The sequence below is a fragment of the Hirundo rustica genome, chromosome 6 (genome assembly GCF_015227805.2).
Source record: "Hirundo rustica isolate bHirRus1 chromosome 6, bHirRus1.pri.v3, whole genome shotgun sequence".
NCBI classification, from domain to species: domain Eukaryota; kingdom Metazoa; phylum Chordata; class Aves; order Passeriformes; family Hirundinidae; genus Hirundo; species Hirundo rustica.
Window position 1 is genome coordinate 24,615,789 of NC_053455.1, and position 27,464 is coordinate 24,643,252.

At 37.1% G+C, this 27,464-nt stretch overlaps 1 protein-coding gene across 4 annotated transcripts in view; it reads right to left on the bottom strand.

Moving 5' to 3' along the window:
• The window catches only part of MIPOL1 (mirror-image polydactyly 1), a 189,253-nt gene that overhangs the window by 140,485 nt on the left and 21,304 nt on the right, over positions 1-27,464 (bottom strand). For 3 of the 4 annotated variants that reach the window (XM_040067221.2, XM_040067222.2, XM_058420957.1), the window contains exons 2-3: positions 17,393-17,527; positions 16,085-16,164 (exon numbers count right to left, since the gene is read on the bottom strand). In XM_040067221.2, the coding sequence (XP_039923155.1) occupies positions 16,085-16,164; positions 17,393-17,397 (85 nt within the window). In that variant the 5' untranslated portion in view covers positions 17,398-17,527. Of the gene's footprint in view, positions 1-16,084; positions 16,165-17,392; positions 17,528-18,071; positions 18,210-27,464 lie in introns of all 4 variants that reach the window. The other variant, XM_040067220.2, reaches the window with a different exon arrangement.

Here is a 27,464-nt window from a genome sequence, read left to right on the forward strand (position 1 = left end):
ACACTGGAGCTCTTGCTTATTTAATAAAGTTAGTGTTTCCAAATGTTTTGGATAAAATATAGGGCATATACTATTTGATCCATCTTATAACATCCTCTGCAAAAATAATAAGAAACTGTCTATATAGTTGAAATCAAGTAGAAATAAAACAAAAATACAAATCAATCATTTTTCAAGGTGTCATCCTGCAGATAAACACACTTAGAATCACTGTTTCCAAGTAAAAAATACTGAAAACAGTCTCTAAAGTGTGTTGCAATAGATTCCTCTTTCCTTAAATGAGGAAAGAAACAGCCAATGGCACAGGAAACAGCCCAAGGGCCCCAAGAGATGACTTGAGAATTGGCTGGAGTCAGTTTAACAACTTTCAGTATGAAGCTATGTGTTACCACCTCCAGGAAAAAGTTATGGGACCCACTGCTCATCTATATTCTACGCATCCACTTTAGCACAAACTTATTTGAATCCACTCTAACGTTTTCTGTAAACTGTAACCACTGATCTTTATACTAGAAAAACAACAGTCAACAGAGTATCAAAATCTTTCTTTCTCAACACGTGGCGACCATTACCATAAAATATTTTTCAGTAAGTATAATATTACTTTCAGTACTGTGATTAAAATATGTTCCTCATAACATTTCACAGCTACTGCAGAAATTGAACACAAGGCCACGGCCACCTGGATTCTTTGAGAAAGTGTACAGTGTTTCCACTGGCTTGAAATCCTACAGGTTTTTGAGCAGATTTCCTCTGAAGTGCTGCTACATCTGAAAACTGGATTTGATCTCTCACTCTACCTTACAGTAAGGAGCAAGGATCTCTAAAGAAACATATGTTAAAAAAAATTACCAAATATACTCCAAGAACCTGACTCAATTTGGGAGTGGCAACACATAAGGGCAAAATTTTGAATCATTTCCAGTAAGTACTATCTGAAAACTAACCTAGTCTGAATTTACATACTTGCAAAGCATTTTATAAGGAGTTGCATTTTCCATTTGATTATTATAATAAAGAACTTCCTAGAAAATAACCTGTTCAGTTCTCCTGTATCAGATGCAGTGTCAGTATAAATGCAGTTGTGAATTATGCTGTCACATGCTGCAGAGGAGGTCCAATGCTTCACTTGCCATAAAAACTTTTCCTCCTTCTCCTCTCTAGGGCATCCACTTATTCTATAAGCTATATATATGTAAGTGCCTCAAGTGAAGTGTGTTGCATTCTGTGGAAGACTTCAAGCACAATGTATATCTGTTGAAATAACCACTGACAGTACTGCCAGAAACTTTTCCTTGTTTAGGACCATGGTACTCTGCTTTGGTCCTATGAAAGCTGGAGAAGAAAAATCCCTCTCCAGAGAGCAAGAAAGTTCAAATGATGTTTTAGGATGCTTCTATTCCCTTAGCAGGAGAGTAAGTTTTACTTTTCCCAGTTCCTGTTTTGTTAATTTGCTCCTTTCATTCCAGGACTTTAAGAAGAGACCACAGAAGAGTCACTGAAGTTGGCAGCAACTGGAGATCACCTTGCTGGCACCTCAATCATTTGTACCAGGAAGTTGTCACCAGCAACTTCCAGATCACCTGAGCCCTGCTGTTGTCTTTCCAGAAGATCATTAACATTGCTGTAGTACCCCATGAGAACCTGGATCTTTGAACGTGAGAGTTCTTCCAATTCTCTGAAGAAAGCCTCATCTACTTCATTCAATCCTCCTCCATGCCCCTCCCTCTTAGGAGAAGGATCAAGGCAAACACCACCTGGGTTCCCACACCCTGGACCATCATGCCCAGAGTCATAAAGTCACATGCAATACTTTTCAGGCCACCCCAACAGTATCACTAATGCCTACATGGAAGAGCAGCAGGGAGTAAGAGAGTCAGAGTAAGAGCATCAGCAGGCTTTCTATAACATTCTGAATATGAACTGCAAACAAGAAGCAAAGGTGTCTACATGACAAGTCAGTTCAGCAGGCAGATTTTTATTTTCAAAACCAGAAGTGAACATGACTGCATGATGGGGTAAATAGCTGCATAGCAGTTGCACTTCTGGTAAATCCTTGGGCAATGTCAAAATACGTGCTTTTAACTGTAAATTACTGCAGCTGAAGAAAAAAGATAATTTAGAATAGGACTAGAACTGTGTTGGCATTTATTAATGCTAATGCTGCTTCTTTAGACAACATACATTTGCAGGACACCTTTTCATCCAGATTCAATTCCCTCAAGCACATGGGTAAGACTAAGTAGCATCGCAGGAAGGCTGTAAGTGGCATTCTTGGAAATATTAGGTGAAACACAAGGGATCTGTTTTTCCTCCACTGGCTTTGTAAGAGAGAAGATGATGGCAGTCTCTTTCACTCAAAATTGAAAGCACGCTGCCCAAGGGCAGGTGACAGGTCTTTACTCATTTAATAAAGCTGTAACGGTTTCTTTTTATCAACATGCAAAATTTGTCAGTGGAATGCTTTAAGGAAGACATTTTGAACACTGTCAGATCAATGGACATAAGATTCATTTTATTTTTTAAAACCACTTTATTCTTCATACAGCCCATGACCCCCACTTCAAATAATTTAGACTTTGGTACATGGTAGCTTGTTTTGTTGCTAAACTAAGTGACAATTTTAATCAATGCACTTCAGTGCTTTTCCTCATGCCTCCTGCAAATCGTATTGCGCACTAATTACCAATGCTGCAGACACACACTGGGGAGTAAGTAGCATTTGCAATAATCAGGCTGCACAGGGAACATCAGAGAAAGGGGAAAACAGCCTTGCAAGCTTTGGAAGAAATTATGTAGATTTCATTATATGGTACCACCACTGCTGATTCTTATTCTTAACTATACTAAACAACATTTTTTCCATATAAAATAGTATAAGTTCAGTAGCCCAGATTAATATTTCACTATAGGGAGAAGCTGAACAGCTGATCTTCTGTATGTATTTATCTTGAATGAATAGCTTGTTCACATTGCGGGAAAGAAAAGCAAATGTTAAGAAGAAGGAATATAAAGACACTAGAATTAAATCTGGGAATTGATTGTGAGGGACATAAGGGGAAGATAATGCTGTCATGGCTTGAAACAGCAAAGGCAGAACAGAATTCAATGTTGTTAAGCTGGGAGTGGTTAAAAAGTCAAGTAAAAACATTAAATGCGTCACACCGTGCAGGCACCCACTATTCCTCATCGCTTCTTCTGAGAAGTGGGGGATAAGTACCGAGATCAGGGAAAGCACAGCATTAGAGAATCCCACACCAACATAATGTGATAAATGCACAGAAGGTGCAAATCGAACTGGAAGACTAAAGCGGCAATAGCTTCCCTTGTTATACTACTCAGCATATTCAGCAGTCTGTCATTCAGCAGAAGCTGGGTGGACACCCCCATCTCCCATCTATAGTCTTTCTGCACCCTACTAAACTGTGCTGATCACCTCAGGGGTTTACAGGGGATCTCCGTGGACTAAGAGTAAGGGAAAAAACCAAAACCCAGTGGAATATGCACATAGCACCTCAAAACACAGGACTGGCTATAGGTCTAGTTGCAGGTAAGTATGGGGACACTAGAAGCCCCAGGTGCACTGAATCAGCCTTAAGTGTAATAGTATTTACAGCTTGCTACCTACAGCTTATTAAAAGACATTATTAGTGTTTTTTTTAAGCTGGTCTATGACACAGACATTGTATGTTTTCATCTGTCTGCAACAGAGTGCATGAGTGAACGAACCCCTAGAAGGATGGCAGTAAGAGGTGTAACAGGAAAAAGCAAAAGCAGAAAGGAAGAGAATGAGCCATGTGCACCCTCGGAGCAGGAGCAAAGATGACTGCAAATTCAGTAGCTGTAACACTGTGACACTGTCAGATTAAAAAGATTTGAAAAAATGTAGAACAAAACATTGTGCCGTATTTGAGGAAGTGCAACCTCAATTAATAAAAGCCTCCAGAATTCCTCCTGTTAATCATAGATTCAAAGAATTTTTGGGGTTGGAAGAGACGCTCAAGATCATCTAGTTGCAACTTCCCTGTCGTGGGCAGGGAGGTCACAAATGAGATCATGTTGCCCAGGGTCCCATCCAGCCTGGCCTTGAAAACTTCCTAGGATGGGGCATTCATAAGTTCTCTAGACAACCTGTTTCAATGCCTCACCACTCTGTGGGTAAAGAATTTCTCCAAATATTTTACCTAAATCTCTTGTCTTTTAATTTGATACTGTTCCCCCTTGTCCTATCACTATCTGCCTGTGCAAAAAGTTGTTCTCATTCTTTTTTTATCAACCCCCTTCAAGCACTGGAAGGCTGCATTTATGTCTTCCCAGAGCCCTCTCCTTGCAGGGCTCAAAAACCCCAGCTCTCGCAGCCTTTCTGTCCTCACAAGAGAGTTCTCCAGCTTTCTGATCATTTTCCTGGCCTAGGCTGGATTTCCTGCAACAGGCCCACACTTCTTTTGTGCTGGGGCTTCCAGACGCAGTACTTCACATGGGGACTCACAGGTGCAGAGTGGAAAGGTGCAATAATATTCCTCAACTCACTGGCCAGACTTCTTTTGCTGCAGTCCAGGATGCTGTTGGCCATCTGGGCTGCAATCGTGTACTTCTTCTTTTCAGGCTAGACAAAAATCACAGCTTCAGTGTCTGGGGGGGGTTGTTTGTTTGTTTGTTTGTATAATATCAAACATTTTGAATTTCAAACAGGAGAGAATATTCACTATCCAACAAACCTGTCTATGCTAAGGGTCACCCTGGCCCTATACGAAACTAACCTGTTTCCACTAGAATAATAGGACCCATTCCCTATGGTTTAAAAAAAAATTGATCTTGCCCCACTACAAATCACACATCTACAACACTTGCTGCAATAAATATGCATGTAAAAGCATCACTTTAGAACTTCCCCTTAATTTTCACTTGACTAACTGTTACTCTTTATTATTTGCTTTCAAATTATCTAATTTTTTTCCTACAATAAGAAGACTAAAAACTTAGCCTGATGGCTACTAACTTTTCAAGTTATGCAAATGAAATTAGTATTAGGGCCAGACATTCCTTTTTGAGCTGAGAATGATGAGTCAACGATTTTGCCAAAAGACATTCATTCACTCAGCTATTTAACTACTGGAACTACTACCAAGCCGAATGACTGTGAAAGACTCAGATTGTTCAACAGTTTACCCTTTACTGAATGATTAAAAGGCATAAATCCTGAAAGTTAGTAGAAACCAAAATTCAAGGCTTTTATAGGGATAAATATGGAAAGAAAGAAAATTAGTCTGGTAGAAGAAATCTAATCCTATTGTCTGGTATTAGTGATAAGAGTTGGTCTAGGTCTTATGCATTTTCAGAATGCCTGTATTTTCCTTTTGCATTCATATTTGAGCTAATATAGATGCAATATACATGACTTACATGAATATGTCAATGGTGTTTATTAGTTTTCACTCATTTCCTCACTGTTTTATCTTTCCCATGATCTACAAAAAATTTTTCAAAGTTAATCCTAATAAAAGGTGCTGTACCTAATTTTCAAGAAAGTAATTCCTGTTTCTGGAAAACAATTACAAAAGGTCAGTACAAAAAAACAAGGTCCATAATATACACTTCCTCCAAAACAAACAACATAAAAAAGTGTAGCTTTATTGTCTTTGGACTTACTACAGATTTACTTATATTAACAATTATTTAGACCCCTTCAGTGCAGTGTAGTATACGGAGACCAAGTAATCTGCAACTAAGAGCAAATGACTATCCCTTCATGATGCACTTTTTCTAATGCTTTAAGAAAATTGGGCAAGCTTCAAGATGATTATTCAGTAGTTTTCTAAGATCTCACTAAAATCACTTCTGTGGCGTGGAAGAATGGCAGTCACAGGAACTTGATAACAAGCAAAGACTGAGCTCAGAGTAGATTTGTAATACAAAGCTAATTCCTTTTATTTCTCTGTGCTCTTCCCAGCCAAAGTACCACGCATTACCTGCCGAACCCTTGGCAGTAACAAAGAGGAAATCACCACAAGATGCATTGTACATTCAGTGCCCCAACAATACATAACCATAGGCTCCACGGAGAGCATCATGGGTCAGCTCCAAGGAATGGGGACTATCGACTTGCTTTTAAGTAACTCTTACTCATAAAGTTCCGGGATTTATCTCTGAGATAAATCTCTCACTTTAAGATACACAAGACAGATGTTCATTGAAATAAGCCTTGGAAAGTACATTTTTATGGAAACTCTCACAGATACTTTTTAGGAGATGTGTAAGTATTGTGATAGTCATTCTAAAGCGATTGAGGCTAAGGCACAGAGTGATGAAGTAACTACATTGAGGTAATTGAGCAAGCTATGCATCCCAGTTCCAGCCAGGACAGGGTTTATTTTTGCAGGAGACAGGAGGGCACATGACCAGGACACAGAAGTTACTCTATACCAACTCACATCATTGCCAGGGGCAGGGGGAGCTATCTGGTATTGCCTCTTACAGGGAAGGGGTGGTTGGGGGATTGGGGGTGTGGTTTCTATGTGAATAGTTTCTTTTCTTATTCCCTCTATCATTAGTATTGTTGCTGTTACTGGTTCAGTTTCTTATTTCATTGCTGTACCCAGTAAATTGCTCTTAACTCATGATCTTTGATTTTCATGGCTCAAATTGGAGGGTGGAGAGGGTTTTAATGGAAGAATTAATTGGAGAATACCATTCCTAAGCCAAGACAGCTGTAACTGGAGCCCAGCATGAGGCATGACAGGTTGAAATTCAACAGATCTGCATAGAGTGGGTTGGAAACAAATCTGATCTAAGCATTAGTTGCATTAGGTCCAAAGCCAGTGGTCACAACGTTGCTTAGGCTGTTCAAATGGGTGTGTATATATAACAGTGTATATACTCCCATTTATGCTCCTCATGGATGACCTTTTTCAGAGCAGGGAGAGGGATCAGGATTCCTTTGTTGCTGCACTGTGGGATATCAGCTTATGACATGATAACATCAAGGACAATGAAGGTAATTTGGGATGTGTATTCAGTGTTTCTTTCCTATCCTTACTCAGGCACTAGCTCTGTGAGTCCATTAACACTTATACCCAGTCTGTGAGAAGAACAGGGGGGATGACTTTTCCCGGCTTTTCACTCCCTTTTCCTCCTTCAGACCTGTTAAAACAGCTTTTGAGAATTTTGAATTCCTGCTGGATGTTAATACAAGCATATTCTTGTTGCTAAATCAGCTATGTCTCCTCAGTGCAGTCTACACGTATTTAGAGTCAGGGCAGGGATTTCTAGGGAGGTCATTCAGAGATCTGCCCTGAGGGTGGATAGTCATAGTGGCATAGAATGTAGGAGAGAATGGGCCAGTTTTTGGGAAAATTCTCTGCTCCAATGGTTTGGCAGTTCAGCCCTGAACAAATACAAGATCCTGTTTAAAGTGACACAATGCTGCACTGCAAGAAAAATGCTGTGGCAACTCCAGAGAGAAGCAATTTATTGCAGCGTGCTGGGCCCTGGCTACTCTTTACTGGACACACTTCCCTACAAGAGAACACCCTCCAGGGGAGGAGTAGGAAAGCAGACCTACAGGCACCATGGCCTCTCCAATTGCAGCTGAACCTGGGGAACAACCCATGCCAGTAGCAGTCGCCCCTATACAGAAGAAGAAATCTAAGACCAAATCCGTTCGCTTAGTGAGGAATAAAGAGGAAACAGGGCCCACAGAACAGGAGGAAGAGGCAGGGCCAGAGATAACCACCTGACCCCTATTACCTCAGGAGAGGGTATTTCAAGGGCCCAAAAGAGCATTATTGGGCTTTTGGGATAGCTGCTGTGCAGACAGAAGAAATTAGAGACCTGGGTACCTTTCCTGGTCTCTCAGAATGCTCTGTTCTTTGAGTGTCAGCAGTCCTGAGTGGGCTTGAATTGGAAACCCCAACTGCCCAGGGATTTTGGAAATCATCACTAACAGGCCTGAAGGCAAAAGCTTTGGATTATCAGGTGGAAAATATCCTGGTTCCAGCAATGACAGGGTTAATTTTTGCAGTAGCTAGGAGGGGACATGGCCAGGACACAGACATTATTCTATACCACCTCATGTCATGAGGACTCTTTTCTGGGAAGACGGTGCCTTCTGGTCCAGAAAATGTTTTGGAGGAAGCCATCCAGTACTGACCATTACTGGGGGGGAAAGGGTGGTCTGTTATTGAGTGCCCTGTTATGTGTGTTTTTCTCTTGAATTGCTTCTTTTCCTATACCCTCTGTCATTAGTATTTTTGCTTTTACTGTTCATTTTCTTATCTCATTGCTGTTCTCAGTAATTTGCTTTTCTCTGAACCTGAGATCTCTACCTTTTGTGGCTCCAGTTTCGGGGCGGGGGGGGTGGGGGGGGTGGGGAGGAGGTGTGGAGCTGCATGTGGTTTTAGTGGGGGTATTAAACTGGAGAATACCATTCCTAAACCATGACACCAGGACAGAAGGAAAAACTGCAGAAGTTGAAGGCGTTGGATCTACACTACATCTTGGAGCCTGTGCTACCTCACTGACAGCCCTCCTTGCTCTTTTCTCCTGCTCAGAGATGTCAAATTCTACTCTTTTCTGTCAGACATGTTTTAGAAACTAGTATCTACTGTACTTCACCAAAAAATACCACTTTTAACTATGAATGGCTAACTAACCATTACACAATCAAAAAATTAAAATTAATTTTAAACAACTAAAATAGTATCCTTTGACACTTCTTTATGATGATAATTTTAATTCACATGACAGTTTAGGTTACAGTATTTGTATATTGGAAGACAGATGTCCAATGTACAATAAAAACAAACTTCCTGTAATTTCAATATTAGGTAGAATAAAGGAAATGACCTTTTTAAAATTACATTGAGTATCATTCTAATGCAAAGGACTTCCAAGCAATTAAAACTGTTTTAGAAGTCAGTCAGGTGAAGACAACAATGCAATTCAAATACTTGATCTCTGGCTACAGCCAAGCATTTAAGTTGTCCGAAAAACTGAACAAAGAGGACAACATAATCTTATTGCAACTTTGTTGAGAGTTATTTGCAAATGCAGTAAGAATAACCAAAGCTATATTATGCATTAATGTTTTCCTTGCTCTATACCCCGTAACACATACATATACACAAAAAAGGAAGAGGCTTGAAAATATTTTGTCTGCTAAAATACGGACAAAACTCAGAAGTTTAATGGTTTGGGGTTCTTTATTCCTTAAAGGAATCTAAAGAGCACAGTGAATTCTGTTTTAGCAACATAAACTGGGGGACATCTGTGTTATTTTGAATGCTTCTGTATTCACCTGTACTTGTGTGGAACCCTGGCAGCACCCTTCATAAAGAAATAAATTGAGAAGGAGATTAAGAACAGTTGGGAGTTATTTTGGCAAAGGCAAATTTTTACAATTCTCCAAGGATTCTGATTATTTTAGCAATGATGTTCCCTTGCCTTTCTCTCTCACAAAGTCTTTTGTCCTCCTCTTCTGCATCTAAACAGCAATTGTGTACAAACTGTTGAATATTTAAAACAGAAAAATGCTACTTGGTCTTTAAAATACATGGCCAATCATTATTTTGGTATTCACTGCAGTTAATCGTGATGCATTTATTAATGTGTAAATATCAGACATTTCCTTGGCATTCCACTCTCCGTTTACAATTCATTAACATATTGTTATTTTAAAATATTAGTCTCTGAGAAGACACCAGATTTTCACTGGATTGGTCTCACAGTTGAAAAAGCATTTTTATATTCCAAATGCATCAAAACAGCAGAATCTCTAGGCGGATACTAAGTGGGATTCACTGAAACACAATGTCAGTTCTAATGGATGGATGATTGTGTTTGGTCTTTTGAAACTTTGAAGTATAGGTAAGTCTTGATCACACAAATTAATAAATCCTAAAGCTGGAGTTAACAATAACCATTACACCCAAATTCTGCAGCTTAGCCCAGCCAATTTTTCAAAAGGTCAGGTTGTGAACTGGAGAAGATCAGGGAGGTCCACCGCATAGCTTTGTTGCCAGGCATCTCTCGTCTGGATTGTTGCAGGCATTTATTAGTATTCGTCAGCAGACTCAACAAAGCAAACAAGAAATTCAAGCACGAATAATAAAATGAAATGCTGCTATATAACCCTTTGTCATTCAGCAAATATGGGACTTTTTAGCTACATTGTTCCTAAACCTGGGTTACTACTTTAATTTTTCTCCACAGTGCTGACTGAATGAGTATGCATGTGTGTTAAATGCAGAGCTCCCCTAACAACTGCAGGACTGCCATTTAATCTGTTGGTAGATGGACCATTTCCTGTGGGAACTCCAGCTATGATTTCCAGATCCACCAAATAAATCTCAGATTAAGATTCCAAATGAAACCTGCCTTTGGCAGATAAAAAATGTCAAGATGGATATAAACAGTAAAATTATAAATTATCTAGGTGTTGCACGATGACTTGATGTGCGTTTTTTTGTTTACACTTTCCCTGATATCACAACTATACAAGGCATTCATCAAATGTCACACTTTCATAATACTGGAGGCATCATTAAAACTGTTTGGCTAAGGACCTTGAAGTGTTTAAGCAGTAGCTCAAAAGTATATTTGTGCAAAGTAGAAGAATAAATTTACATATCAGCAGCAGCTCATAAGGGATGGGTAAATATTCTGTTTATCTCTCATTGTAATTCAGGTTAGTTTAAATACAGGGTTTCAGGATATCATTACAGCCTATATGGAGTCATTACATAATTTCCAAACATAGTGTCTGCTGGAGTTTTACTAAGCATGCTGTGTTTATATTTTCTAGACCAACCAAAAACAAAGTAAACCCTCCCACCCCATTTATCTTTTGCTATTGTCATATCAGACAATTGCTTTTCACATATAACCCCTTCCATTATCTAAATCTTAATGATCCAGAACTCCCTTTTATCTAGGCAGGGTCATGTTTCCCAATGCCCATTAATTATAGCGAAAATTCTCTTATCCAAATGTACTCAACCTCCCCTACCACACACAAACAATTAAGGCCTTGCTGAATTAAGAGTTCTAAACAAAATCCCAGGAAACTACAGCCTTAGAAGTAAAGAAAAATATTTAAATTTTAAGTGTCTGACATAAAAGAAAGATCACTCTGCATAAAGTAGCCATAAGAGAGCTTGCCCCCACACCCTTTATTCCAGTTGCGTTCTACTAAAGATGCAGATGAACTCACGAATAAGAGTTGGCAACGCATTCCCTGAAGAACCTTTTTTATAACAATTTTAAAATGTTTTTGCTCTGGACTTAAGCCTCATTCTAGCTGTTACAAAAGTAGAAGTAATGAAGGTTTCTAAAGAAGGAAATAACCAAATTCCTTTTGCACTTGTGCAAGGTCGTCTAAAGCTGCTTCTGAAGCACTACTTAAAAATTACTGCGGTAGTAAGTGCTGTTCTCTCTGAAGTACATTTCAAGACATTCTGAAGTTAGCTGCATTCATACATTACACACTTAAGATTCAAAGTGCAATACTTCAAGGTGTGCATTCTCTCCATCCTTGCAGCCCTCAGTGCAGATAAGGCCCAACACGTTTTGAGCATAGTGTAAAGGGTCCAGCAAAATCGTAATCACAACACTGCAGTGAGTCAGCCAAATACTGGACATCTAGTCATGCTTCTGATGAGGAGTCTTTCTGCATGCAGTCTGGCCAAAAATGTGCTGTATTCTACCACTCAACATGTACAAGGAAAGAAATGGAATGGAAAAAAGAAGAGATGAGAATTTATATGCATGAAGGGATGATCATATTTACAGGAAAGACCAATTTTTCAGTTATCATTAGCTCATTCTTATCTTCTTAGTTACGTCACATTATTCCTTCTTCTTTCATGGAAGAGGTTTTCTTCATCTTCCACGCTTAGTGTTGCTCAGCAGTTGCTAGCTACTTTTCCTAGGTTCTTCTCATGAAAGTTGATACTCTCAGCCTTGTTTCAGCCTTTTACATCCTTCAGAGAAACTTGCAACTACACTTGGTGATTTGCAGGGGGATCTCTGACAGCACACAGCGAGCTTGATGCTGAAAGCACAGCACACATTGAAGACACTCATCAGCTGAGCCACATGGGTGTAGAGGATGCTGCCTCTCTGCATATCACACAGATTTTTCTGAATACAAACCACCCTTGCAATAGCTAGGCCTTCTTTCTTTCCCAAGTAAACAGCACTTTGTTGTTAAAAGTTGGTAGGAGAGGGAGAACAAGCTCACAGTATCTCCTGTTGAGGCATGTAAAAAAAGAAAGAGACTTCACTACAAGTATGCTTAATTCTGCCTCAGCTATGGCCTTGAAAGAGGGGCTTTAGATTTACTTTACAGCTGTAGCGGGTATATTCTGGAGAAACGGCCAGCAGCACCTTTTACCATTAGCTGCTTTTTTATCCAACTAGAGCATTAGATGAAAATTTTACATTGCCATATTACTCTCAAGGCTTTCTTTACCCATTAATCTTTGGGTGTGCCAAACTCACACAACAGAAATTTCAGACAAAAAATTCCTTGGAATTACTATTGCAAAAACAAATCCACAAAAAAAGTACATGAAAACCGTTACACAACTAGAGGAGTTTTCTACTTCTAATAAGATAATCAAAGTTACACAAAAGGATGATTCATTTTACTTAACCTTTGCATAACATTAACATTTCTCAATTACCATGCAATGTAAAACACCCCAAAACCCCACAGCTCTCCACCAGATAAAAGACCTCCATTACAAATTTCCCTTTACAACCTGATTCTGCAGCTTTATTCCAATCTACATTATCACATCTCTTTAAAGCTAGTCTCCTCTAAACTAGTTTTCAGACACGCAATTTTAAGTATATTTACAAGCTGCAAGCATTCTTTTGAAGTCACATGGAAAGTGTCTGTGATCGTAACTAAAGTTGCCATCAAATTCTGAGAAATGAAATTGGTTCACTGGCTTACATTTCAATATATGCTTCAAGTAATGCCTTGAAAAACATAATAACCACTTTTTAAGAAAGCAAACAACTTTGCCATTAAAAATAATCAATCTCTTAACTTGTCTTAGGAATTTACAAATAAAAATTATACAACGCTTTTAATTCGAGAGTCAGCAAAACTCTAAATTTGTTGTCAAAACAGACCAAACAGTTATTAAAATTCTAAGACTTTGCCTAATTTCTGCCCTGTCCTTAAAGCATGGATGCTCATAAATATGACATAAGCAAAAACATTACAATAGTTAAAGACTATATAATACAGAAGTATAGCTGCACCTATTAAAACATGGTACATGAGTCAAATAAGACACAAATTTAACTCAAGCATTTGCACACTCACCACTTTCCTATCCTGTTAATGCTTCGGGAAAACTGCCATATCAAGTCCTAAACATATATAGAAGAAGAGAAAACACCCAGTTTCTGGTTCCCTTGTGCTTTCACAGTATTAATGTTTTCATAGTTCCTATCATGCATGGAAATTCCACTGAAATAACAATTCTACACCAATGCAATGTGCTTCCCCATACCCACCATCACTACAATGCAAAGATATGCACCTATTTGCCAATGCAAGTTTATTTTTATAATTGCACACTATTCTAGGCTTTCTAGCTTGGATCCTGAATATTTTTCATTTCTAAGTGGCACAGTCTGCACTGGTTTGCTGCCAATGTTCCTGGTACATTCTCTTAAGTATTCTTAGAGAGAAATGAAAAAAAGGCATCAAGCTTCTATTAAAAACAAGAGTACATTTAAACTAGATACAAACACAAAATAACAAGCCTTGTACACAAACTGTTCTTTAACTCTTCCTAATAGAACAGAACAGTGACAGTCTTCAAGCCACACAGGGATACTATACTCCAAACAACTCGGGAAGTTGAAAAGAAAATCTCACCTATCAAACACTTCAGATACATGCCTCTTAAACGCTACCTTTCTTTCAAGTATTTTATTTTATAACATCGGTTAACAGGTTACACATTATCCCACATAACCGCCATAAACCTACCACTTCTCTGTCTGTCTTTTCTGAATTTTAAAATTCTCATTGCTTGACTGAATTTTCATCTAGTCAGAGAAAATTTAATCTTGTATTTGCTTTACCATCTTTATTTGTTAACAAATAATGTAATCTCCAATATTTCAGTATGCTATCAAAAAAAAATTTACTAAATCATTATAGGGTTATTCTAAAGCGAGCTTTTGAACTTCCAAGTTACAAGAAAGGAACATCTACATACAATACAGTACCAAGCACACAAAGGAAAGATACAAAGATGACAGAGCAAACAGGTCAAAAAATAGTACCTCCTCAACACACACATTTACACAGAAAATGAAAAGTTGCTGTGGTTAAGTAATACAATGAGAAAATGCACCAGAATATCTACCAAGGGCACATATTGAACATTATGTTGCTGAAATCAACCTATCATCTTTATGATAAGTGAATGCATTTTAGCTGTTATTACCCAAATTAAATTCTAAGAAAAAAAAATTCCTCATCCACATCATCATGATGATAAATCTATGCATATTCCCTTTTTCTAGCTTTCCTAGGAGCAAAACCACAAAAAATTACATGACTTACTAATGATTATGCTAAAGAAAAGTGTATAAATTTTAATTTTGTTTACATAATAACTTTCATTAGATACATGAATCTGTAAGTGTTAGCTTGGAAGAAATAGCCGTCTAAACAGCACAAAATATTGACTTAATGCATCGGAAAAATAATACACATGAAATATGGTAACTACTCAGTTTTAAAAGTATCTCTGAGCAACAGCAGAACATAATTTCTTGCAATTAGAAGAAAATATTTCACAGAGAATCAGTTCCATTTGCCTACTTTGGAAAACTTAACCTCTTGAACCATTCTTAGGGTATGCTGACCCCTAAAGGTCTAAAAACACTAAACCTGATTAAGCCATTACACATTTAAATTGTCAGAATACAATTCTCCACTAACTTACACCACCATGACTATTTTTGTTTACAGAGTATATGATTCAAAAACTTTTGAACTTCACTCTGTAACAGCTCAAAATTCCATAAATTAAAAGGGGTTTACAAGTAGTTTATTTTACAGAATAATATAGGTAGAAATTCCTTTACATATGAAAGAAAAGCTTAATCTACAAAATGAGGCATTTCTTCTTTCTTTTAAACAGACTCTCCATGAAAAACTTGACATTTCCTATCTTTTCAGAGAGAATATATAGTATAAAAGTTAAAAAAAGGAAATGCACAAGAGGCTCTGAGGCTCTGATATAGAAGGAAATTTTGATGTTGACCCTCCTCTTCCATTTTGGATTTCTTAATCTACACAGTCACTTACTAGCAAAAATCCACCCTAAAGTGAGAATGTCTTTCCCTTTCTTCCTTTCACATGTCACAATCTAGTCACAAGCCACTTCTGAAATTTCTCTTCTACAAAGTCAGTCAGTCATGTAATGTACTCTCAAATTCAGTGGGTTTTTTTTTCCTTTAGGTTTCTGTAATGAAACATAGAAGAATGTATCTGAGAACAATGGTCAACCAACTAAAAATACAAAAAATACTTGCATCTTGATGAAGATGAAACTCCATCAACTGGGGAAGCTCCAAGTTAACCAAGGTCACCTTTACTTCCAAGCCTTACCTTACTGTCTAATTTCAGCTGAGCTATTAATGAGAAACTCATTAATATCAGTAGATGGCTTAATCATACCCAAGCCAGGAGTGAATAGCTAAGAAAATAACTTTAAGACAGACTTTCAGATTTATTGTTAACAACTGAAAAAAAAAAAAAGGTTGGAAAGTAAAGTGCAATGTACAGACTAAGAATTAAAACAAGACTTCTGAAAGTTATACAAAAACGTTTTCAATAATCCAGAAAATAAAGGTGAAGCTTTTATTCAAGTAGCTGCTCTTCTGCTAGTCCAAGTACTTTTAAGGGGCGGTATGTGGTTGTGGGTTTTTTTTTTTTTCCTTTTCTTCCAAAGTCAGTCATATATCAGCAAGAACAAACACACTCCAGTCACTGCCTAGCACTGGTATAACACCTGGGGTTCCTTATTAATATCTTTAAAGTCCCTACCTTTTGACCAGTTCTCCATTTGTTCCTCTGAACTTGTTTGATCTGGCACTGAGTCCAGTTTTTGCTTGAAGGCTTCAGAGCTAAAATAAACAAATTCTAGATAAATAAACTTGAAACAATATAATGCACCTATACTTTGCCTTCATTTGACAGAAAATTTACAAAACAAATGATTTTAAATATTTATAGCAGCACAATGAAGTCTGCATACTTTAACAGTCAGCGAAAAATTATATTTCTCAGTAAAATATTTTTTCTTCACTCATCTAATTTTTATACTTGTTTGGTTCGGATTTCTGTTGCATGTGATCCCTTTGTAGAAATATTTATTAGTTTGTCTTTTTCTTCTAGAGTCTGGTCTTGGAAACACACATCACTGAGCACAGCTCAACCCACACTAAGCAGTCCTGCTACAGACAACAAGACTACTTACTTTGGCAGTTATTACAGATGGTGGCATGTGCTTCACTTTACAGCGTTCTTTCTCTTGCTTTAATTTCCTAGATAAAATACAGGTAAAGTGGCCCTCCAACTCTGAATTTGCAGGTCTTTCTAAACAGCGAAATAAGGCATCCATATTATATTTGCATGCGTATTGCTTCAGACTATAGTTAATTACAGAGTTGCAATATTTCATATAATTAAAGATCTTCAAGAAGTAACCTGTAATAGTAAAATGTTATGCCTACCAGGCATCATTTTGGGTGTTAAAATATATGCTTTCTTATGCATTAAAAATTCAATTATACCCTGTATCACAAGGAAATTTAAATAAGTTTGTAATCTTGGAAGCATAGTAAGCTTACCACAAATTGTATTATTTGCTTAAGCGCCTTTTTAAAAAAACTATTGTACATAGGACCATTTTTTATCCTTAATTATGCAGTTGTGCTTATATGTTTTCCCTGCTAATTTTTTTTTCCACTTATTGAAAAGATACATGTGCCTTGAAGATACAGTGGCTTCATTATGAAAACACTCTGGAGAGTTGTCATTGTGCTGAAAAATGTAAGAGATTTTAAAAAAAATTAGGTAGATATTTTCACTTCAAGCAAATTATACCAAGACACATATCCTAAATAATAAAGCAGCAGAAGAAATTATTTTCCCATACAACAGCAAAAAAGCAGATGATCTCATTTTTATATTTAAAATTATAAAAAAATTAATCGTACAGACATCTAAGATTCAACACTAACACGTACACTAAATATTTAAGAAATACATATTTGGCTCACATTTGTTGTTGACTATTAAAATGCATAGGATTTGATGTGCTTAGGTCTTAACCAAAAATAAAAAGTTCACCTCATATCGCAGAACACTGAGTCCGTTAAAAGAATCCCTCAAATGAAGCTGTACGCTTCTTCTTCAATTCTGTGTAACTGTGTTGATTTGAAGTTGGCAATCTTTTCCTAAGTTCCTCATTTACTTTTGGATTAGCTGAAAATATAGAGGGTTATTAATATCAAGAAATAGGTTTCTGTCAATGAAGCCATTTCCCTACATATTGCACAAAAAGGTTCATAATAATTGCAGTATTTTAATAAGATATTCATATAGCAAGACATGAAGAAAATATGGTATTTAATAACCTCTGGAGTATTTTAAAACATGTCTTAGGGCCTTAATGTGTCTAGTAATATACTATTTAAAACCATAATTTTATCCCTCCACAATATACAGTCATTCTTCCTCACCATTTACCCAGCTAATGAATGCCAGCAATTAGTAAAATGTAATCCCATTGCACAATCATTTTAATGCTTTTAGCACTCAGAAAAGTAAACACCAAATTAATACTGCTCAAGCCATATCAGATCCTAGCTGGAAGCAAGCAATTATAGTTCAGCTCCTCAGGTGTAATTAAATGATTGGAATGATTTAGTTCCATAAATGCAAGTTAATTCATAAGCAAGCAACAAATATACTGGGAGTAATTACAAGAAACATTGACAGTCTAAGCAGGGCATGTGCTTTTCTGTACCTGATATAGGAAAATGCTGCCCTCTCCCGGAAATAATAAACTATGGCACAGGAAAAATTTGTAACTGAAGTCAAGAGACTCGTTCTACTGACTTTGTCTTCATAGGTGAAATAGGTTCTGTTAACTAATAGGAATTTCCTGGTTTAAACACAGAGGAAATACAAAAAAGAAGCTGATTTCAGATTAAGGTCACCTATTGATCAAGGTAAAGTGTAAAGATTTTTGGGGCTCCCTAGGGTGTGCCAATTAATTTCCTCATGATTCGAAAGGAAATGTTAGGACACAGAACGACAAAATATTCCAGGCACTAAGTATTTAAACTGGTTGCTCTGAACACAAACGCTGCAATAGGTAGCTGACTTGTGCACAATATTTATTTGTCATTTACATACTTCAACATTAGGTAATTTTAGAACCAAAACTTACTGAACCATTATTATTCAGTGAGTGTTAAAAGTCACCATTTAAAAAAAGATCAAAAGTGGCCATTAAGGTTTTCACACAAGGAATAATCAGAAAAATCGAATACAACAATCCTTACTTTCACTTGCAGACAATCTGTTAATAATCAATCTGTGTAATAACAAGAGGAAATTAAAGCTGGAGATTAAAATAAAGTGTACGGGCAGACCAAGAAAAAAACTGGAAATACAAAATGAAACCATAACCCAAATGCTAGAGGTAATCTTAGATCTAATTTCCTTATTCACTATTTATTTCTCCAACTTGTGCTAGTGTAAAACTACTAGAACATTATGAAAGTGAAAATAAAAAAAGAAAATGTCCCTATCAGTTGAATATAAAATGCAACAGTCACATAAAATTAATAGTTAAGTACAATAATGAAAGAACTCTCAGACCTAACTGTTTTGTCATCTACAGAAGTAAGAAATGCTTCCAAATGCTACAAATAGCAGCATGTGAGAAAAACCACACACCGTGGTCAGTATATACCTGTTTTCTACACAGAGAAACTATCAGAAAGCTTGACCCAGAAGCACCCGGTCAATGTAAAAGCCTTAAAATTGTTCTTTACCAATAACACTTCGGCATAAAAATATTTATTTGTTCCAGATCTAGGCGTATTTCAAACCCAAGCTGTACACAAATACCTTTGGTGTTACTTTACTTACTGTGGAAAAGAAAGAAAAAAAATATTTTAAGAAGTCATATTATTAAAAGTTTAAAATGTACTGCACATTTGCTTTGCCCTTTGATGTCACAGTCCTATTTTTCTATTCAAATCTTGTACACTGTAAGTTAATTGCTTTTGGAAACTACTTATTATTCATGTAAAAATTAATGTGCCAATGTGTTTAAATCCTTTTAAATGACCATTCATGCATCTTTCTTCTTTAAGTACCAATGAAATCTGTCAAAGATATCAATGCAAGATGGTCTTAGACAAAGTTCTAATATAGATTTTTTTCTGCTAACATAAGATTTTCATTTTCGTCAACTTTACTTAAATTCCATTAATTTTTTAAGCTGCTTTTAATAAATTCACAAGTAAAAAATTTTAGGCTCATAGTCTGTCATTTGTGTTCCAGCTGACTTTATGAATATTAATAACAGTGTTATCCTGATTAAATAGGCTTCATATAAAATCCCTGTGAATCCTATAGCTCAGACATCTCATTTTTCCAACCCTTTATGAATTTGGATTCAGACATTAAGCTGGAAAAAAACCTTAAAAAACAGACTCAATGGTACATTGATGTATCCTTAAGCAAAAAATTAGCTGTTCTAATGATTCAAATAATTAAAATTGATAGGACCACATATTGAGATTTCAGGCTTTCTGTACACATGCAACATATTTTAACTCTAATGAAAACATCAACACTTCACAGACAAGGGATTAAGAATCTATTATAAAATAATAATACCTGTCCTAATGCTTACCTTAAACAAACAGATGATATAATCATAAATCTTCATATATGGAGTGCTGATTTGAAGTATTTTCCAAAGAGAAAGAAATTAGTGGATGCTTAATTACATAAGCATACACATGAAATACATGAACATTCTAGTTTACCACAGGAGCCAGTGAAAAACAGCATTAACTATTAAATGTTTCAACTTCAGGAAAACCAGCCTTTTTCTTAAGAATGTCAAATTGAAACACACAGGTAATACTAATATTATCCTATGAGACTCATGCAGTCTCAGTTTTGAACTGTTAACTTCTTTCCAAGCTTGTATGTTTTCATTATTTATGTCTATGACAGACAAAAAATGGAAAATTAAGCTCACTGCACTGCCTTCTCTTTTTTATACAGTGCTAACTGGAATGACTGTTTGCTCATCCATTCAGGAAAATATTCTGCAAAAACACCATTAAAATACTTTGCCTTTCAATACCTTGGAATATGAATGGAATTTAGGAGAAAAAAAATCTAAACAAAAGAAGAGCTTATTCAAAAGGATGGCATACCAATTCATCAACACAAACACTTCACAGGAATTAAATAAAAACAAGAGGTACATAAAAGTAACATATATCTGCAAGATAGGAAGCATACAGTGCTTTATTTACGCAGTTCCAAGTGGCTTTTATAAGAGCTGTAGCAGTATTTCCTCTCTCTGAGGCAAAAACCCCAACTTCTTGTGTGTCTGCAGAATACCTGCTATACCAAGGAGCACCCCATGGTAACTCCAACCCCACAAGAGCACTGCAGAAACACTAACGCCAATGCTTTCTCTCCCTGGGCAGGACTGAGAAGTCCGTCTTCTAAGCTGGAGTTCAGTTACTGAGTGTCCTCCCCAGGAAGAGAAAGACTGTTGGGACCACTCTATATGGAGACCCAGTGAATGCAAACCCCCACTCCTTGGTCTTGCCTTGAAAGAATTTGAAGTCAACCACTGAATCATGGCCTTAGCTGCTGTGACAGGATGCAAATATTTGCTGCTCTTGACCGAATTCGCCCATTCTTCACAAAAAATCCTCCAGTCTTGGAAGAGATTTTCCACACAGAGGGCTATCCCACCTGCCCCACCTCTGGTGGAACAAGAGACCAATTCCTACTACTCCTTGGAAGAGCACTAAGCCAGTTTTTGTTCCTTCCTTGAAGATGCAATTAACAGTTGTCACTGACAGTGCAGGGATGAAGTACCATTTGAAGACGGAAACAGAGAACGAATTTTAGCATTATTCCCGTAAGATTAATTAGACTGGCAGGATCTTCTAAAATATCCTGAAACGTTTTGCCTCGGGGCACACTAAGCTAAAAAAAAAATTACTTAGGAGGGTACTCTACATAAAAACCAGTTGCCTTCTCAAAGCATTTCCCCAGGGAACAAACAGACAGTTTTCTTAGCCTAGGTGGATGGCAAGTTTTGATTCAATGATACACCCCTCCAAAAGGAATCACATTTCCTCCCTATCTTAAGAAACTTTATGGTGTTGTCAGAAATCTGGGGCAATTCAAAGTAAGTTAAAACTAGTTTTGGATAGTTATAAAAACACTAGTCAAAGGATAACAGAGGTAGCCAATTCAAGTATTTTTTACAAGTGGAAAAATACTCATCTGCTAGATACTTAAAAGCCGTGAAGTGAAACATACTTTGACTACAGAGATACTTATTTTATTGTACTGTATTTTCTTACGTTCATATGCTTTCAAATACAAGTAGTTAATGCAAAATATTGTTTCTTTTTAAAAGAATACAAAATATAGGCTTGTGGATTAGCCTTGTAAGTGGGTGAATGCAGCATGAGTATTATTTCAAAATTATAAACTTGAACATCGCTAAAAAGTCTTCAAGATTTTGATTAATAAAAGTAACTTCATTGTCAGGAAGCTTGATAAAAACATTTCCCCAGAGGGCAGAGTGAAGCAGTAATCCCTGGCTTTTCTTCCCTGCTGAATCTTGACCAAAAAGGAGGTAAGACATATGCAGTTGGTTTCAACTAACCTGCATAAATAAGAAAAGACATGAAGAAACAGGGCTCAGATAATTTTCCTCTGCTGCTGCAGCAGCTTCTTTATACTCTCCCTACAAAATTTGCATCTGGTGCTTTTAATGATGGCATACTGTAAGCCAAAGAGCACTTATTGTCTTTGTTATGGTTTGGACAAAGGCACGAGAGGAGGCATAAAAATGCATAAAACCAATTGGTTTATAATTGGTTTCACCTATTCTTGAATTAAATATAGTAGGAAAAAAAGATAGGGACTTTCCTCTTTATTTTTTTCTCCCTAACTAAATTGAACTAAGTATCTTCAAGGCTAAATTCTCTCTGTGCATCAGGAAATGTTTATGTGCATATTACCTCACCAACAGTCCCCTATCTCTTTTGCCCTCTGATATATTCTCATTTTCAAGTTAACAATCTTCATTTGTATTTTATTTACTAAACAATCTTCAGCCTGCTCTGTTGTCTTCTTTTCCAGTTTTTACCTGTCCTTTGTCTTTCAATTCTTTTATTTTTCCTTAGTTTTGTCTTCTCTTTGACAATACATGCCTCTTCCCTTCCCCTGTGCACCATCTCTGAAATCTAAAGAAAACTGCAGAGAATCTTGTCAAAGACTGTCTCTCCTTTTTCCGTAGCTTTTCTCATCTTGCCGTGCATTCCGTGAAGCAACTTTTTTCTGTGACACTCTAACATTATTTTCATTCTAATAATGAAACTATGACATGCTTCGATCAGGTGCGAACAGCCAAATCATTCAGCCATCCTTCAGTTTTGTTGTAAACTCTTCACTGGCCCTAAAATTCAGTATTATGTATCACATATAGACAGCCAGATCTCCATTTCTAAACATTTTACAACCAGACTGTAACTTCCACAGCCTTTACAAATAGGAACAAATATGTGCATTTTAAACTAGCTGTTGTCTTATCTGGAGCCAAAAGAATGTTTTAGTAGAATCAGCACTACATAGTGGTAAAGGCTACCGGCATATGACACTCTGTTGACAGGATCATAGGCAGCAGACAAAGGGAAGTCATTAAACCCCTATATTTGGCACATCTGAAGTGCTGCATCCGGTTCGACTTGCTCAAGGATATCCTGAACTAAGTCCAGCACGTGATTCAAGATGATTAGGGGTCTGCAGGGCATGAGTTATGAGTGAGAAGTTTGCAAGAATTTGGTTAGTTGGTTTTAAGGAGAAAAAGCTAAACAGGGATTTTATTGGGTTTCAGCTGCCTTGTGAGCAAATATAGAGAAGACAGAGACAGATCCTTCTGTGAGACAAGCTGTAACACAGAAAACTCAGAGTTAACAGGTCAAAGAAAATTTTTCACAGTGATGATGGTCACTGGAACTAGTTAACTCCTTAGAAAGATTACAGAATCTCTGTAGCTGGATATGGGCAAAACTCATCCAAATATATCAACCCAATCTAACTTTGGAGATTATCCCACTCTGAACTGGATCATACGCAATTCCTGCCTACCTATTTTGTTATTTTGTGTTTTGCAACAAAACAAACCCACCAGCACCAGAATTCCTGTAACAGAAAAAATACTACGTTGCTTTCTGCTTTATGGGTAGGCCAATAGAGCCCCTGACCAACCAACAACCAAACAGCAGCGAGACACAACCAAAGACCACCCATGCGGCAGACAGGCTAAATGCCAACAGGGCGGGAACTGCCAACAGCAGCATGTGCACAGCATTTTGAGCCCTACTGGTCTTAAACACCTGATTTTCTTCAGTCTACTACATGACTGGATGATTTGGCATTAAATTAAGTGCCAAATATTGGTTTGCATATCGCCCTTCAGTAAACCAAAAATGGACCACTGATACAGTTATTTTGCCTGTCTTTCTGAAAGCTCTGACCTCAAGCCCCACAAAATCCATCCTTTCCCCAAACTTGTAAAAATGTCACTGTGACTAAAGAGCTCCAAAGCTACCTACGGAAATGATTCAAGAGTCTACAGTGCTTATGTTTGCAAAATTCATTGTATAGTATATTCAATATATTGAAATTCCCAAATTCCCCAAATTATTTTTTTTTCACAGAACTAAGTTACTAGCCCAGATTTTACCATAAAAGCAAAAATAAAAGCACAAAACTTTATATGCACATAAAAATTTGAAGTAGTAACTCAGTGCCAAATTCAAAACCCACGAGTACAAGTAAGAGCATTAAGCAGAAACTATGTCTTCTGCCAAAAACATTCCAATTGTTTGGCTGCCTTTACAGAAAGAAGTAAGACTGAACAGGGACTCAATGAAGAAAAGGAGGCAAAAAACCACACTGAAGCAGAGAAACTTGATTCATCCAGCCAACTTACATTTCTCAAGGTACCTTCAAATAGCACCATTTTTCCTGACAGCAAAAGCAGTAAAAATAAAAAGCATAAAGGCTACAAGCAGTGTGGATATTGGAGCCTGACCAAAAAATATCATGAGCACTGAACATGCAGAGGCCTGTCAGAAATGTGCCAACCTTTCAAGACTCAGTCCTGTACATGGGGACGGAGAGGGGCCTGTTGGTTTCCTGCAGCAAAGTACAGCCACACATCCGTCAGGCTGTTTTAAACAATGAAAACACAAATGTGCCTTCGCTGCTGTCATAAAGCAATATATTCAGTGCATTGAATAGTTCTACCCAAATTATGCAACTACTCCAATTCTATTGTGTACACTTCAGCTGCTGAAAGGAATCACATCACCTGAAATTTTACAAGCTAAAAAGCTCAGAGAAAGAAAGTAACACCGACTCCACATTAGCCCTATTTGTTCTTTACAAGCAAATTAACTATTTCTTAGATAACTACCTGAAGAGAAAGCTAGCCTTCAACTACAAGTGCAATTGCTCCCTTAACCATGGCATGTGCAGCAGTAAAAGCACAGGAACACAGGGTTGCTCAGGTGTGAACACACACATTTTGGCTCAATAACCACATAATCTCGCCTGAACTTTCAATTTATTTTTTTTAAATTTAGCAACTAGATGGTGTACATAGTGCCTTCGTCGACTATGAGTAGTAACTTCACCCTTGTAAACGAGAAGTGGAAGTTACAGAAAAATGGCACACTTCAGGATGTGTCCAAAGAAGAGAAAAAGCTGGGGAAGGGTCTAGAGCACAAGTCTTATGAGGAGCTGCTAAGGGAGCTGTGATGTTTAGCCTGGAGAAAAGGAGACTGAGGACACCTTACTGCTCTCCCCAACTGCCTGAAAGGCAGTTGTAGTGTGGAAGGGGTTGATTTCTTCTTCCAAGTAACAAGCAACAGGTCAAGAGGAAATGGTCTCAGGTTACATGAGAGAATGTGTAGATTAGGTATTAGGGAAAATTTCCTCACGGAAAGGTTTGGCAAGCTTTGGAACAGGCTGCTCTGGGAAGCGGTGGAGTCACCATCCCTGGATGTATTTAAAAGATGTGTAGATGTGGTACTATGGAAGATGGTCTAGTGGTGGTCTTGGCAGTTCTGCATTAATGGTTGGACTCAATGATCTTAAATGCCTTTTCTAACCTAAGTTATCCTATGATTTTATGTTTGCTACATTCCAATAACAACATTTCTAAGCATTTTCAGCACTTACGCATTGACTGTGTGCTTTACAACACGCTTAACATGCATGATACATAGCATGCCTTATGTGCAGTTGTTTATTTAGCTATGATTACTAGGTTAGTGATTTTGGAAAATGAATCCAGATGTTTCCCTGAAATTTATTGCAATATCAAAGAAATCAGAAAACCAGTAAATTCAAAATAACAAGCTACACATTCAGAAATTATCTTGGACTCCCAGAGAAGAATAAGGTATTCTGAGGTGGGACAAAACTCAATGAGAACCAGAGACAACTCAGTGAAATAAGTCTGTTGAGAATGTCCAGAATTTAAATGTAAGCTAAGGACTGAAGAGGCTAAACCTGCAAACATTTAGCACCACAGCAACTGCTGCACTGTTTCCTTAAGTTGCACCAACAAAGAAAGGTAGAAGATTGAAGGGAGTCATCATAGACTGCGAATCAGTGCCAGGCAGTTGAAAATTACAGAAAAACAAGCAAACAACAACAACAACACCAAAAGGAAAAAAAGAGGCATTAGCTGAAGTTAGATGATCAGTCACAAACCAGGTATTTCTGATAGTGGATCAATTTCCCTCCCAAACTTTAAGTAAGCAATGCAAAACATATTCACATATGTGGCTACCAATCAAACGGCTTCCTTTTTTTTATGTCAGGGAAATTTATCCTTTAACTCTTGTTTGGAAAAAATCCAAAACCTTCTCTCAGTTGAAACTTGCAAAAAATAAGTTAACTTCACCCAGTAGGCAGGAAATTCCTGCTGTGAAAAAAAAAAATCTGTCTAAACTGTTAAAAGTTACAAACAATGGAAAACTGAGTTACAAAAGGTCTTCCAAAGCAAGGTGCAGAACAATTTTAAACACAAGCAGAAATGTCAGAACACACATAATGAAAACTCTGTCATTTCTATTCCTTTTCAGCCAATGAAATAGTCCAGCTTTTTTTTTTCTTTTATTTAATATTTGGATACATGGAACATTCTCATTCTTCCATCTTTTGATTATAGTGATATGCAACACACAGAATGAAGTAGCTGGACAAGTATGTTTTTTAAAAAACCCAAATTTGTTTCCTGGGTTCCGAAGAAAGTTAAGTTCCAAACCTTAGTAAGCAAATTATTCAGCCAAAATCATGAAAGTAATTCACAGTGGAGAAGCCCTAAAGAATTCCTCTGAGAATATAAACTACAAAGTTTCATGTAAGTTGTGGGTTAACAACTGATAGAAAAAATTCTTAGGGGTTCTGAGTCTTAACATCAGATTCTTTCCACACATATAAATGGAGAAAAAAAACCTAGAAAAATTCAAGACCTAGGATTATCTAGCCATTTTCAGCAAAATTACTCTTTGGATTTTTTTTTTTTTTCTTTTGTAAAAGGAAACGGATGTTTTATTCTTTCTTGCAAGTTCATTCTATATTCCAATAACTTTGCATTACTTATTCCTTGATTCATCAAGATACATTCATGTTTTCATTGCCAAAACACTAGAGCAGAGACAGCAGCTGAATACTGGCCCCAGACCAGTTATTCCTGGGTGAAGCAAAGGAATTCTAAATCCACTTACTAGATGAAGGAAGAAAAACCTTTCATTAGTACTTCTGAAACCCAGGCTTATTTTGATGGTTGCTTTCTCTTGCACATAATTGTGCTGAATATTTTGTGGCTTGTTTGTCAGATGTTGTGGTTATTATGCATTTCACTGCTTGGCATCACTAAAAGATTAAAAAAAAAAATCAAGACTTTATAGCTATAGAAGTGTAAATAAAATACAATATTTTAAAAAGGGAAAATCTGGCCAACAGTTCAAATATGCAGAATAATTCTGAAGACATTCCTGGACATAGTGAAGTTGTAAGACTTGCAGGCTCCACAGTTTTATCTCACCTTTCATGC